The 12,894-nt window shown below is 38.5% G+C and overlaps 1 protein-coding gene across 2 annotated transcripts in view; it reads right to left on the bottom strand.

The window, feature by feature from the left end:
- Positions 1-12,894, bottom strand: part of TAF12 (TATA-box binding protein associated factor 12) — a 31,930-nt gene that overhangs the window by 8,480 nt on the left and 10,556 nt on the right. The window contains exons 2-4 of one of the 2 annotated variants that reach the window (XM_006934487.5): positions 9,348-9,432; positions 8,376-8,627; positions 5,241-5,318 (exon numbers count right to left, since the gene is read on the bottom strand). In XM_006934487.5, coding sequence (XP_006934549.1) covers positions 5,241-5,318; positions 8,376-8,627; positions 9,348-9,419 — 402 coding nt within the window. In that variant the 5' untranslated portion in view covers positions 9,420-9,432. The remainder of the gene's footprint in view (positions 1-5,240; positions 5,319-8,375; positions 8,628-9,347; positions 9,433-12,894) is intronic. The other variant, XM_003989771.5, reaches the window with a different exon arrangement.

A 12,894-nucleotide genomic window follows, 5' to 3' on the forward strand; every position in this document is an offset into this window, starting at 1 on the left:
GTCCTTATATTAATCCTGTGAAAAAAATGGGGCATGGATTTTATCCTCCTTCTATACAGAAGGATGCTGACTCACGGCCATGCAACTGCTAAGCACCAGAAGCAGGATTCAACTTCCAGGTTCCATGTCCAAATCCTGGGTTCTTTCCACTTCATTATCATTTATCCTGGACTATGTGAAGAGTAAAATCAGAATTTGAAGCTAAAAATTGGAGTTTTCATCAGTCAATACCTTGGCCTCCTCTGCTGACCAAAAATAAAATGAATTACAATCATAGACAGGTATACCTTATTCTGTTAGACTATTATTGCATTGTTATCTTTTCTATGAAACCAAATGGATACCATCCACAGAGATGCACAGAGAGTGAGGGAAGGGCAGAGAGAGAGGGAAAGAGAGAGAGAATCCCAAGCAGGCTCCACACTGTCAGCACAGGGCCCAACATGGGGCTTGAACTCACAATCCATGAGATCATGACCTGAGCTGAAGAAAAGAGATGACTAACTGAGCCACCCAAGCACCCCTTTCTCTCTCTTTTTTTTAAAGTAAGCTTTACGCCCAACATGGGGCTTTGAACTCACCACCCTGAGACCAAGAGTCACATACTCTACTAAATGAGCCAGCCAGGCACCTCCTAACAGAGAGATTTCTGATTAAACATGGCAAATCAAATCCAAAAATGACCTCCTCTCCTTCCCTAAATCCACTAAAATAACAATAAAGGGAAAAAAGACATATAAATCCACAAAGACAACAGGAGAGAAAAATTTAATAGACACGAGATTCCAATAAACTTTTATTTGTTTATTTTTTGAGAGAGAGAGAGTGCATGAGCGAGGGAGGGCAGAGAGGGAGGGGAACAAAGGATCTGAAGCAGGCTCTGTGCTAACAGCAGACAGCCCAATGTGGGGCTTGAATTTACAAACCACAAGATCATGACCTGAGACAAAGTCAGATGCTTAATCAACTGAGCCACTCGGGCACCCCTCCAACAAACTTTTAAAGTAAACTTTTGCCAAGGAGATAACGGAAAAGTGGGATCTGACCTGCAGGTGGAATGTACAACATAAGTGCCCATAAAGGGGACACCAATGAGAATTAAACTGATTTGCCCCTTGCAGCCCCCAAAAGATCCAGCTTCTGGAAGTGCTATTTACATAAAAGATTGGGCTGAGGCACGGAACTAAAACCTGAGAAAGTATTACAAGTCTATATACAGACTAGTCCCCATTCCCTCCACACTCCAAAAGCAGCCAAGTGACTCCTCCCCACACATACCAGAACTCAGCAGGTTTATTCCCTAGAACACTGAATAGCCATGGCTCTGGATTAGAATACATCAGACACAGTGATGGCAGGGGATAGATACAGCCTCTTTCTCTTGCCTTGCTTTCAGGATGTCAGAAGCTAGAGATAAACCCTCCAGATAGGAGCCTGGAGGATTCTTTTCTGGAGATACCAAATGACTCCAGAGAATAGACTTACAGATGCTGAGATGTAGAGATCCTCCAATAAGAAGGCTGACTTGTGGACAAATTATTCTGGAGTGAAGCCAGTGGTTTGCTAAAGCCAGCTGAGAGGAGCTCATAGAAGTCAATTAATTACATGCATTTCTTCACAATCTTGCATTCAGCAACATGTTGATAGCTTAAAATAGGGTATATTGGGAATATTTACACCACAGAAATTAGGAAACGCTAAAAATTAGGGCCTTTTCCTCCACCAAATTCGTTGCTAAACATTAGCAGTACGTTACTAGATGAAGCCAATCAGTAAATTCTGCTTCACATCAGCTTTTTAGTGGCTCAGTCTTTAAGAACAGATCGTCAAGAACACCAAACATGTGAAGGAAACCTCCAATACTAAAAAGAAAATAAGCAAACCAAGGAGAAAAAAAGGGCCCAGGGGACACTAAGACAATGCAGGGAAAAGAAGAAAATGTCAAAAAATGGAATTCCTTGGAAAGAAAGGTAAGAGAAGATATTACAACCATAAAATAAGAACAGAGTGGCTTGGGGAAAAAAAGGACCAATTAGAAGTGCCTGGCTGGCTCAGCTGGTGGAAGACTATGACTCTTGATGTCAGGATTCTGCAAGCCCCACCTTGGGTGTAGAGATTACTTACAAAATAAAATCTTTCCTTTTTTTTTTTTTTAATTTTATTTTTGAGAGAGAGAGAGAGAGCACGCACAAGTTGGGGAGGGACGGAGAGAAAGGGAGACACAGAATCCAAAGCAGGCTCCGGGCTCCAAGATGTCAGCACAGAGCCCGACTTGGGGCTTGAACTCATGAACCGCGAGACCATGACCTGAACTGAAGTTGGATGCTTAACCAACTGAGCCACTCAGGTGCCCCCAAATAAAATCTTTAAGAAACAAACAAACAAAAAAAGGACTAGTCAACAAGAAAACCTCATGAGAATTCTAATTTTTATAGCAAAAAACCATAAAACTTACAAAGTTTAGAAGATAAACTAAGAAAAATCTCCCTAGCAAGTGGAACTTAGAATTATAAAGAAATGAAAAATAGGAAATCAAAGACAAAAAACCCTAAGAGGACCAATGCAGAAGATTCAATATCCAACCAATTGTCATTACAGAATGAAAGAGCAAAAACAGAGAAGAAATTATCAAAAAACTAATATAAGAAAATGGAAGTCTCACACACTGCTGGTATGAATGTTAAAGGGTGTATGTAGCACTTTGGAAAAACAATTACCACATGACTCTGCAACTTCACTCCTAAGTATATTATCAAGAAAAATGAAAACATATTTCCACATAAAACTTATGCACGAGTTTAAAAAAAAGGAAAAAAACAAAATTTGCACATGAATGTTCATGCAACATTCATAATAACCAAAAAGTGGATACAACCCATCAACTGATGAATGGATAAACAATGGTATGTCCATACAACAGAATAGTATTCTGCCCTAAAAAGAAAAGAGGTACTCATATCTGCTACAGAACTTTAATGAACTTTAAAAACATTACACTAAGTGAAATAAGCCAGTCACAGACACCACATATTATATGACTCCATTTATCTGAAATGTCCAGAACAGGCAAATCTATAAAGACAGAAAGTAGATTAGTAGTTAGTTGCTTAAGGGCTGTGGGGGTTGGAAAAAAATGGGAGTGACTGCTAATAGGTAGGGGTTTCTTTTAGGGGTGATGAAATGTTCTAAAAATGACAGTGTTGAGAGTTGTATAATTCTGTGAAGAGACTAACAACCACTGAACTGTAGATTTCAAATGAGTGAATTTTATGGTATATGAATTATATCTCAATAAAGCTGCTACCCCCTCAACCACTCCCCCATCCTCCCCACACACAAAGAGAGCAAGTATTTTTCCCTCTGGTTAAAAAAAATAAAAATGGATGGGGCGCCTGGGTGGCTCAGTCGGTTGAGCGTCCGACCTCAGCTTGGGTCATGATCTCACAGTCTGTGAGTTCGAGCCCCGCGTCAGGCTCTGTGCTGACAGCTCAGAGCCTGGGGCCTGTTTCATATTCTGTGTCTCCCTCTCTCTCTGACCCTCCCCCGTTCATGCTCTGTCTCTCTCTGTCTCAAAAATAAATGTTAAAAATTTAAAAATAAAAATAAAAAATAAAAAATAAAAAAATAAAAAAATAAAAATGGAATTATACTTTTTTTTTATAATTTGTATTTCCTTTCCTTGTCATTACATACTCTTCAGCAAAGGCAAAACAAATAACAAAAAACTCCAAACCCCAAAATATACAAAATCATCCCAGAATTGAGGCACTCAAGTCCCTAAAATAAAAGAAGGTTCCAGGAACCCAGCACAACAAATGAAAAAAGATAGCACTAAAGCTCATATGAAAATTCAGAATAGAAAAAAAGTAACACTCTAGGGGCACCTGGCTGGCTCAGTTGGTAGAGCATGCAACTCTTGATCTCAGGGTTGAGTTCAAGCCTCAGGTTGGGTATAGAGATTACTTAAAAAAGAAAATATTAAAAAAAAAAAAGGGGGGAAAGAAAAAAGACTCTAAAAAACCAAAATTGGGATCAGAATGGCATAAGACCTTTCTGTTTTTCTTTTTTTTTCTCAAGTAGGCTCCATGCCGAACATGGGGCTTGAACTCACGACCCTGAGATCAAGAGTTGCATGAAGCACCCTGCATAAGATTTCTTAATAGATTTTCAAAGACAATGGAGCAATGCCTTTACAACTGAAAGGAAAAAAATGATTTCCATAATCAAATTCTAAACTCTTTCAAACCAAAAATTAAGTGTGAAGTTAGAATGTAGATATTTTCAGACATTTACTTCTCATCTATCCTTCTTAGACAGTAATAAAAATGTGCTCTAACAAAAAGAGGGAATAAAGTCAGAAGAGGATGTAGGATCTAGGAAACAAGAGATCCAAAGAGAGAAAAAAAAAAAAAAAAGAGCAAAAGGAAGACCCAGGAGAGGTTTGTTCAAGTGACCTAAAATTAATCAGACCAGAAGACGACGGAGGATTCTGGGAGTGAAATCTCCGAGTCAGGAAAGCGGGCGGGGGAGAGACTAAAATCTGCAGATTATTTTTCCATTTGGAAAACAATGTTGATAAAGTGTACACCAGAGGTGATAGCAGAAGTCGAATAAAAAAGGCACAAAAAAAACCTAAATAAAAATGAGTCAATTATCAACTTTGTAAGTAGTACAAAACAGGACTTGGTTCAGTGGTGAACAATATTTACTTGGTCAGAATAATGTAAATACTGATTTCTGAGTTATCTAAAAGTTGTGACAAAACTATATTGGAAAAATGAGGGAAAGGGAAGCATGTATGGATGTGAGTGGTTTAACAAAATTCTGTCAACAGACAGAAATCAAAGAATATCTGTTTCAGTATATTACTTGAAAATATGGAGGAATATTATAGAAACAACTAAAACTGTTGAAAGTGATTGCCTGTGAACAACAAATGAAGCCTTTTTCACCAAGCAAAAGCAGCAGCAGCTGCTAGGTAGAAAGTGCTAGGCATTCTCCTAAGTGATTTGTACAAGTTATTCCAGGGAACCCTCACAATAACCCTGTGGGTAAATAATACCATACCCTGCCAACACAAGAGGAAACTGAGTCAAAAAGCGTACATGACTTGTCCACAGCTACAGAACTGGTAAGTGGCAGAGCCAACATTCAAATTCAGATTTGTCTGCCTCTAAAGAGCCAATATTCTGTATTAGCTCTCAGGGACACAGATTCTGGGGTTCCCAACCCCACCTTACCTCCTCCACATCTTCATCCAATTGCTCATTAGGATCCACTTCTCTGACTAAGTCTTGTAATTTCTTCTTGGTCAATACCTAAAGTTAATTGGGAGAAGATTTTTTCAGTAAGTATTAAGGGAGAAAAACCCCTTATTACCCTGTAATGAAGAAAGGCTGTCACTGTGTTGGGTTTAGTTTCTACTTTCCAAAAGTCAGCAGTCTGGCCTACAAGACTTGTATTCTACAAAACTGTACTCTCAAGACAGAAGTAGCCCAGGGAAAGGCCACAAGAGCAGTGTGGCCGAGAGGCCAACATCTGTCAGTTTATTTCTGCTTCATCTCTTTCTCACTATGCCTTACCTTCCCTCTACATTAAATAATTCGCAATTTTCTGACCATCACAACTTGTATGTGCCTCTGTTGCTTTTGGACGTGCTCTTCTACCCTTCTTCCTATCTGCTCAGTCTATGGTGCCTTCTTTCTGCTTTTCCTAGCCCACCCAGGTAAAAGGAACCACTTCCTCCTTTGGCCTCTACTAGACTCTGTGCACCCTTCTATCATTGTATGTAGTTGTAAACTTGCCTGTTTCTTTCTTTCTTTCTTTTTTTAATGTTTATTTATTTTTGACAGAGACAGAGTGTGAGCAGGGAAGGGGCAGAGAGAGAGAGGGAGACACAGAATCCAAAGCAGGCCCAGGTTCTGAGCTGTCAGCACAGAGCCCAACATGGGGCTCAAACTCATGGACCCCAAGATCATGACCTGAGCCGAAGTCGGCTGCTCAACCGACTGAGCCACCCAGGCACCCCATAAACTTGCCTGTTTCAGACTTAGTAGGCTGAAAGCTCCCTGAGGGCAGGGACCATGTGTTCATCTCCATATAATATTTGTATAAGTGCATACAACTGTGATCCCTTTTTCAGAGAGGAAATGTCATGTTACATATATATACCATTAAACAATAATCAAAAGACATACATTAAAATGCTAACCATAAACTGAGAATAAACTGAGGGTTGATGGGAAGTGGGAGGGAGGGGAAAGTGGGTGATGGGCATCGAGGAGGGCACCTGTTGGGATGAGCACTGGGTGTTGTATGGAAACCAATATGACAATAAACTTCATATTAAAAAAAAATGTTAACCATAGTTATTTTGGGGTGATGGTAAAATTATGGGCTATTTATTCTTGTATTTCTAAAGTTTCTGTGATAAGCATGTATAATCTTGGAAATAAAGAAAAAAGAAACAAATTTTTAAAATACATATTTGTTCATGATTTCTCAGATCTATCCATTCTCCATTCTAACATTACCACTACATCAAGCCTTTACTGCACATCTTGATTTACTACAGAAGTCTTAGACCTGGTCTTCCTCTCAGTCTGCCCCCTTTCCTACCTTTCTTATCCACTTACTACCAAGTTAATCCTCCTACGATATACTACTTTTATTATGTTACTTACTCTTCTATTAAATATTTGCAAAGATTGTCTAATGACTAAAAGTTCCAAAGGAAACTGACTAGTATATGTCAGTTTATTCTGCCATAATCCAGCCTAAACTGTCTTACCTCCTGCTCTTCTCCAACAGACTACACATTCAACACAAGCTGGCTTCCCAACTATCTGCCCAACCTTCCCCATTCACCTTTACTGGTCCCTCCCCCTATTTTCTTGAAATGTCTCTCCCTCCTATTCCAGCCTACAAGGTTCAAGTTAAGAGATAATACTTATTTCTTATCTCTTGTGGGTCTGCAGAGCAGAATCAGAATCATGGGCAGAAAGTAGGGGGCAGATTTTAGAAGTACTGCAGAAAATTAATGGCAGCAGCTGAATGAACTAGAAGGAGAAAAGACTGGAGGCAATGGTACTTAATTACAGGAATAATGAATAATGAATGCATTAGTTATTTTATTTAACTATTTTATTTACCAATTATAAAGCATATATATATTTATTGTTAATTTTTTTTAAAAATTTTTTTTTCAACATTTATTTATTTTTGGGACAGAGAGAGACAGAGCACGAACGGGGGAGGGGCAGAGAGAGAGGGAGACACAGAATCGGAAACAGGCTCCAGGCTCTGAGCCATCAGCCCAGAGTCTGACGTGGGGCTCGAACTCACGGACTGCGAGATCGTGACCTGGCTGAAGTCGGACGCTTAACCGACTGCGCCACCCAGGTGCCCCAGCATATATATATTTATACATAAAAATATAAAAACCTATCATAGGCAACATGTTGTGTTAGTGTGTGTATATGGATGTATGTAAATATACATCACACACATAAACACTATAAACACTGATAAACATTGTACATGATAATTTCATAAAGAACTTCAGAAGTCCAAAGGACAGGGGCATCTGGGTGGCTCAGATGGTTAAGTGTCTGACTCTTGGTTTTGGCTCAGGTCATGATCTCACGGTTTGTGAGTTCAAGCCTAAGCCTGTTTGGGATTCTTGCTCTCTCTCTCTGCCCCTCCTCTGCTCTCTCACTCTCTCTCAAAATAAACTAAAGATAAATAAATAAATAAATAAATAAATAAATAGTAAAACTCTTTAAATTTCTTTTAAATTTAAATTTTATTTTTCAGAGAGAGAGTGTGAGCAAGGGAGGCGCAGACAGAGAGGGAGACAGAGGATCCAAAGCGGGCTCTGTGCTGACAGCAGCTATCCCGATGCAGGGCTCTGATGAATGGCAAGATCACGACCTGAGCCAAATTTGGACGCTCAACCCACTGAGATACCCAGGCGCCCCCCAAGAAACCTATTTAAAAAAAATAGGGCGACTGGGTGGCTCAGTGGGTTAAGCGTCCGACTTCGGCTCAGGTCATGATCTCACAGCTTGTGAGTTTGAGTCCCATGTCGGGCTCTGTGCTGACAGTTCAGAGCCTGGAGCCTGCTTCACATTCTGTGTCTCCCTCTCTCTCTCTCTGCCCCTTCCCTGCTCACACACTCTCTCCCTCAACAATAAATAAACAACAACAACAAAATTAGAAAATAAAAAAAATAAAGAAGTCCAAAGGAAGGAAAAGATCTTTTCCAGCTAAAAGGAAGAAGCAGCATCTGAGATAGACAGACATCTCCCAAAGCATTACTGGTTCAAATAACAGATAAGAGGTACCTATAAAGAACCAAAAATAAGAAACGATACCTGATTATTTTCAGGGCTGAGACGCCCTCCAGTCCCAGGAGTGCCTGGTATCTTTACCACTGTAGTGCTATTGGCCATGGAGCCTTGTGGAGGAGTGCTGGCTGGTTCCGGTTTTATGGATGAGAAATTGGAGAGGTTGATTAGGGCTGAGGGGCCAAACTGGTTCATAATCTGCCGAGCTTTGGACTTCAGCTCATAGAGCTTATCAAGATCCTGTTTCTTTTTGGAGCTGTGAGGACCAAGGCCAATCAACTGTAGAAGGAAAACAAGAGAATTAACTCCAGAAACATCTTTAATAAAGGGTAAGTTTTGAAAGTAAACTTATATAAAGTCTCTTGGACTTGAAGGGTCTTTAGGATTTCTGGGATAGTGACCATGTGATACCTGCACATTAAAAATGGACGGAATGAGGAATGTTCATTGCTCTCACCTCATATTTAGAAACTATCTTTTCTCTAAAATCTAAATGAAATAGTCCACAAAATTAAATAAGTAAATGAAATGAGAAATCTTATGTACAAAAATAAACTAGAATGAGTAAGACATTTTTGAAGACTTCGTAAAAATAGAATACTTGGTTAAGTACTAAATGTGTTATTTTTCAACAGCAAATAATGTTAAATTCAAATAAATCATGGCACAATCACATACTTCAAACCAGTCACAAAACTTCAGAAAACAGATTAGTTCATTTTGGCACTTCAAAACATGCTTAAATCTATGTCAGGGCTATGTCTAATCAACACGATTTTTAGCAACTGTTAAAAGTAAGCTGTTCTTTGTCATCAAGAGCAAATTTTCTCTGAGTGTTAGCAATCTTTAAGTACATGCAGAGTCCCTAGCCTGGAGTAGCCAAGACTCCTAAATTTTAAAGCCATGAGGTAGACTCTGTGGACAGCAGCTTTGGTGTCATCAAGATCAGAAGCACATTTACCAAATCCCGTCAACAGCGGCCTCAACGAGCTTACTTACAGCTATCTGAGTGTCTAGATCTTTAATTACATCAGCAACAGCTGTGAGCCCGGTGAACTGAGAGGCAGCCATTTTCAAAAGCTACCTGTAAATGAACAACTGGCATCAAGCACCACTCTTGCCACAGAACCATTTCAGTTGCGTGGCTGGCACATCTTCACGGGCCAGAATCCAAGCAAACTGGATGTGGAGAAACGCATCCACATTCCTGTCTCCTTATTCTTACTCATTACCAAGAGAAATATCTCCATCTCTTTCATACGCAGCTTTTAAAATTAATGAAGATTATAGTAATATAAATTCTCTTCTAATGAAACGGATGTTCTAGCGTTAGGGATAAACTAGCAGCATATGGAAACTTCATTGGCCAAATTGTGAAACTTGAACTTGCAGGAATCATGGCAGTGGTTATCAGAACGTGGTGAAGCTTAGCAACCTAAATGAGCATCTATACGTGTGAACTCTTGCCCCAGTTGCTGAGTTCCTCCCCAACAAACTGTCTAACTTTCTAACATGAGAAATCACCTTTCCTGGTTTACGCTTAAGAAGAGCAACTAACTATGCACTGGTTAAGTGACCAAGAGAAACTTGGCCAAGAGTCAGCTGAGGGGGACAGCAGAGCATCAAGATCACTGGTTTGTTTTTTAACCGTATGCAGTCCATGCCTCCTTCTCCCTTACCCACAAATGGTACCAACAGAAGAATCAGGAGAGGGAAAGACTGAGAATGTGGTTAATAGTTGTTCTGTAATGTTATAAAAACAAACTATTTACCCACAGCAAGTTTTATGAAAGAGACTTATTAAAAATTATCAGTATGTTCACCACACTGAACATATTATACCCTTCAAATAACATTCCCATAACCTTCAAGGGACTTCCCAAAGAGTACTGGCTATTGCTCAAAATAAGTAGAAGACTTTTTTTGTAATAGAGATTTCTGCATAATGGGAATTTCTATAATAAGACCTGTAGACAAGAACACAATTTACACAGCACCAAATATGAATAATCATTGTCAAGTTTGGAATTAACATTAAGGAATAGCTTCAATGACTATTAATGAAATAAGTTGTTTTAATGAAATAAGGGGAATCCATACAATATAAGAAACATCAAAGTTTCTCCCTAAGAAACTAGACTGCAATTTACTGTATTGTTTTGTTGAGAAGCAAACATTACTTCTGCATTTTCAATAATTCTGTTAAGTGAGCTATTTCTTCCATTAAAACAAAACAAAACAAAGCAGATGATAACCACTCATTACCAGACTGACACTGCCCATAGTTTCCTAGACTATTCCTTTATTTGGTTGGATTTAAAACGCCATATTTGGATGGGTGATGATTACATGGATTTACACAATGTCAAAGTCATCACACTGAATATTTAAGATCTGTGCATTTTATTGTATATACAAATTATACCACTATTAAGGACAGGAAACCAAATCACCCAACCCCCACCCAAATAAATAAAGGATTGCACTCTTAGGCATTTATCCCAGAAAAATAAAAACTTGTGTTCCCACACAAATCTATATTCTCATGTTCATAGCATATATCAATAAGGAAAAGATAGATTATTGAATACATGGTGATATATGAGTACATCTGGAAAACATCTGGTTTCATGTTTAAAATTTAAATATTTGACCCATCTGGGATGAGGAGGGTATATATATATTCCTCCCTTCATACACTCTTTTATTGCAGATGGATCAAATATTTAAATCTTAAATATAAAATGAATTATCTTAAATGTTAAATATAAAATACTAGAATATAGGAGATTTAAAAAATATTCAGAAATATAACCCTCTCACTTTATTAAAAAAAACTAACCCAAAATGGATTGTATACTTTAATAATATCAAATGTACAACTATAATACTTTTAGAAAAAATAGGAGAAAATCTTTGGGCTCTAGCTAGACAAGAGTTCTTAGACTTGACACTAAATGCAATCAATAAAAGGAAATATTGATAAATTGGCCTTCATCAAATTAAAAATGTTTCCTATGTGAAAGCCTACGTAGAAAGGATGAAAAGACAAGCTACAGACGAGGAGAAAGTATTTACAAACTACATATCCAACAAAAGACTAGTATCTATAAAGTATAAAGAATTCTCAAAACTCAACACGTCTTTTTTTTTTTAACTAATTCAATTACAAAATGCACAGAAGACCTGACCAGATATTTCACCAAAGTCATACAGATGGCAAATGAAGCACAAGAAAAGGTATTCAACATCATTAGTCATTAAAGAAAGGCAAATTAAAACTGCAGTAAGATGAAACTACACACCTAGAAGTATGCCTAAAATAAAAAATAGTGATAGCACCAAATACTGACAAGGATGCAGAGAAAGTGGATCACTAGCACATTGCAAGTGGGAATGTAAACAGTACAGCCACTCTAAAACAGTTTGCAGTTTCTTAAAAAATCTAAGGATATACTGTCACAGAGAAGCCTAAAGAGACATGAAGACAAATGGAAAAACTAAGATCTGAATAAATGATGGACTTCAGTTAATAATACTGTATTAATATTGGCTCATTAGTTTTAACAAATGCACCATACTAATGTAAGATATTGCTATGGAGAAACTGGGTGTATGGAAACCCTATTACCTTCCCAATTTTTCTGTAAATCTCAACTGTTCTAAATTTTTTCTTAACGTTTATTCATTTTTGAGAGACAGAGCACAAGTGAGGGAGGAGCACAGAGAAAAAAGGAGACACAGGATCCGAAGCAGGTTCCAGGCTCTGAGCTGTCAGCACAGAGCCCGACGCGGGCTCAAACTCATGAACCACGAGATTATGACCTGAGCCAAAGACGGATGCTTACCCCACTGAGCCACCCAGGTGCCCCTAAAACTGTTCTAAGAAATAGTTTATTAAAAAACTAGGGGTGCCTGGGTGGCTCAGTCAGGTAAGCATCCGACTCTATATCTCAGCTCAGGTCATGATCTCATGGTTCATGAGATGAAGCCCTGAGATGGGGTCTGTGTTGACATTGCAAAGCTTCCTTGGGATTCTTTCAATCCCTCTCTCTGTACCCCTCTCCTGCTCTTGTGCATGCACGTGTGTATGTGTGAGTATGTGTGTGTCTTTCTCTCTCAAAATAAATAATCATTTAAAAAAATAAAGTAAAAAAAAATTAGAAAAAAAAAGGGGGGAGGGGGTGCCTGGCTGGCTCAGCAGGTAGAGCATGCGACTCTTAATCTCAGGGTTGGAGTTCAAGTCCTACATTGGGTGTCGAGCCTACTCTAAAAAGAAAAAAGAACAAACCATTAATACACAAAACAACAGGGATGAATCTCAAAAAATATTTAAGCAAAAAAAAAATCCAGTCTCAAAAGAAATACTCTATGATTCCATTTATTTAATTTTTAAATTTGTATTTCATTAAAAAAAGTTTTTTTATATTTTTATTTTTGAAGGAGAGAGAAACAGAGCATGAGAGGGGGAGGAGCAGACAGAGAGGGAGACACAGAATCTGAAGCAGGCTCCAGGCTCTGAGCTGTCAGCACAGAGCCCAACACA

Source organism: Felis catus, chromosome C1 (genome assembly GCF_018350175.1).
Source record: "Felis catus isolate Fca126 chromosome C1, F.catus_Fca126_mat1.0, whole genome shotgun sequence".
NCBI classification, from domain to species: Eukaryota; Metazoa; Chordata; class Mammalia; order Carnivora; family Felidae; genus Felis; species Felis catus.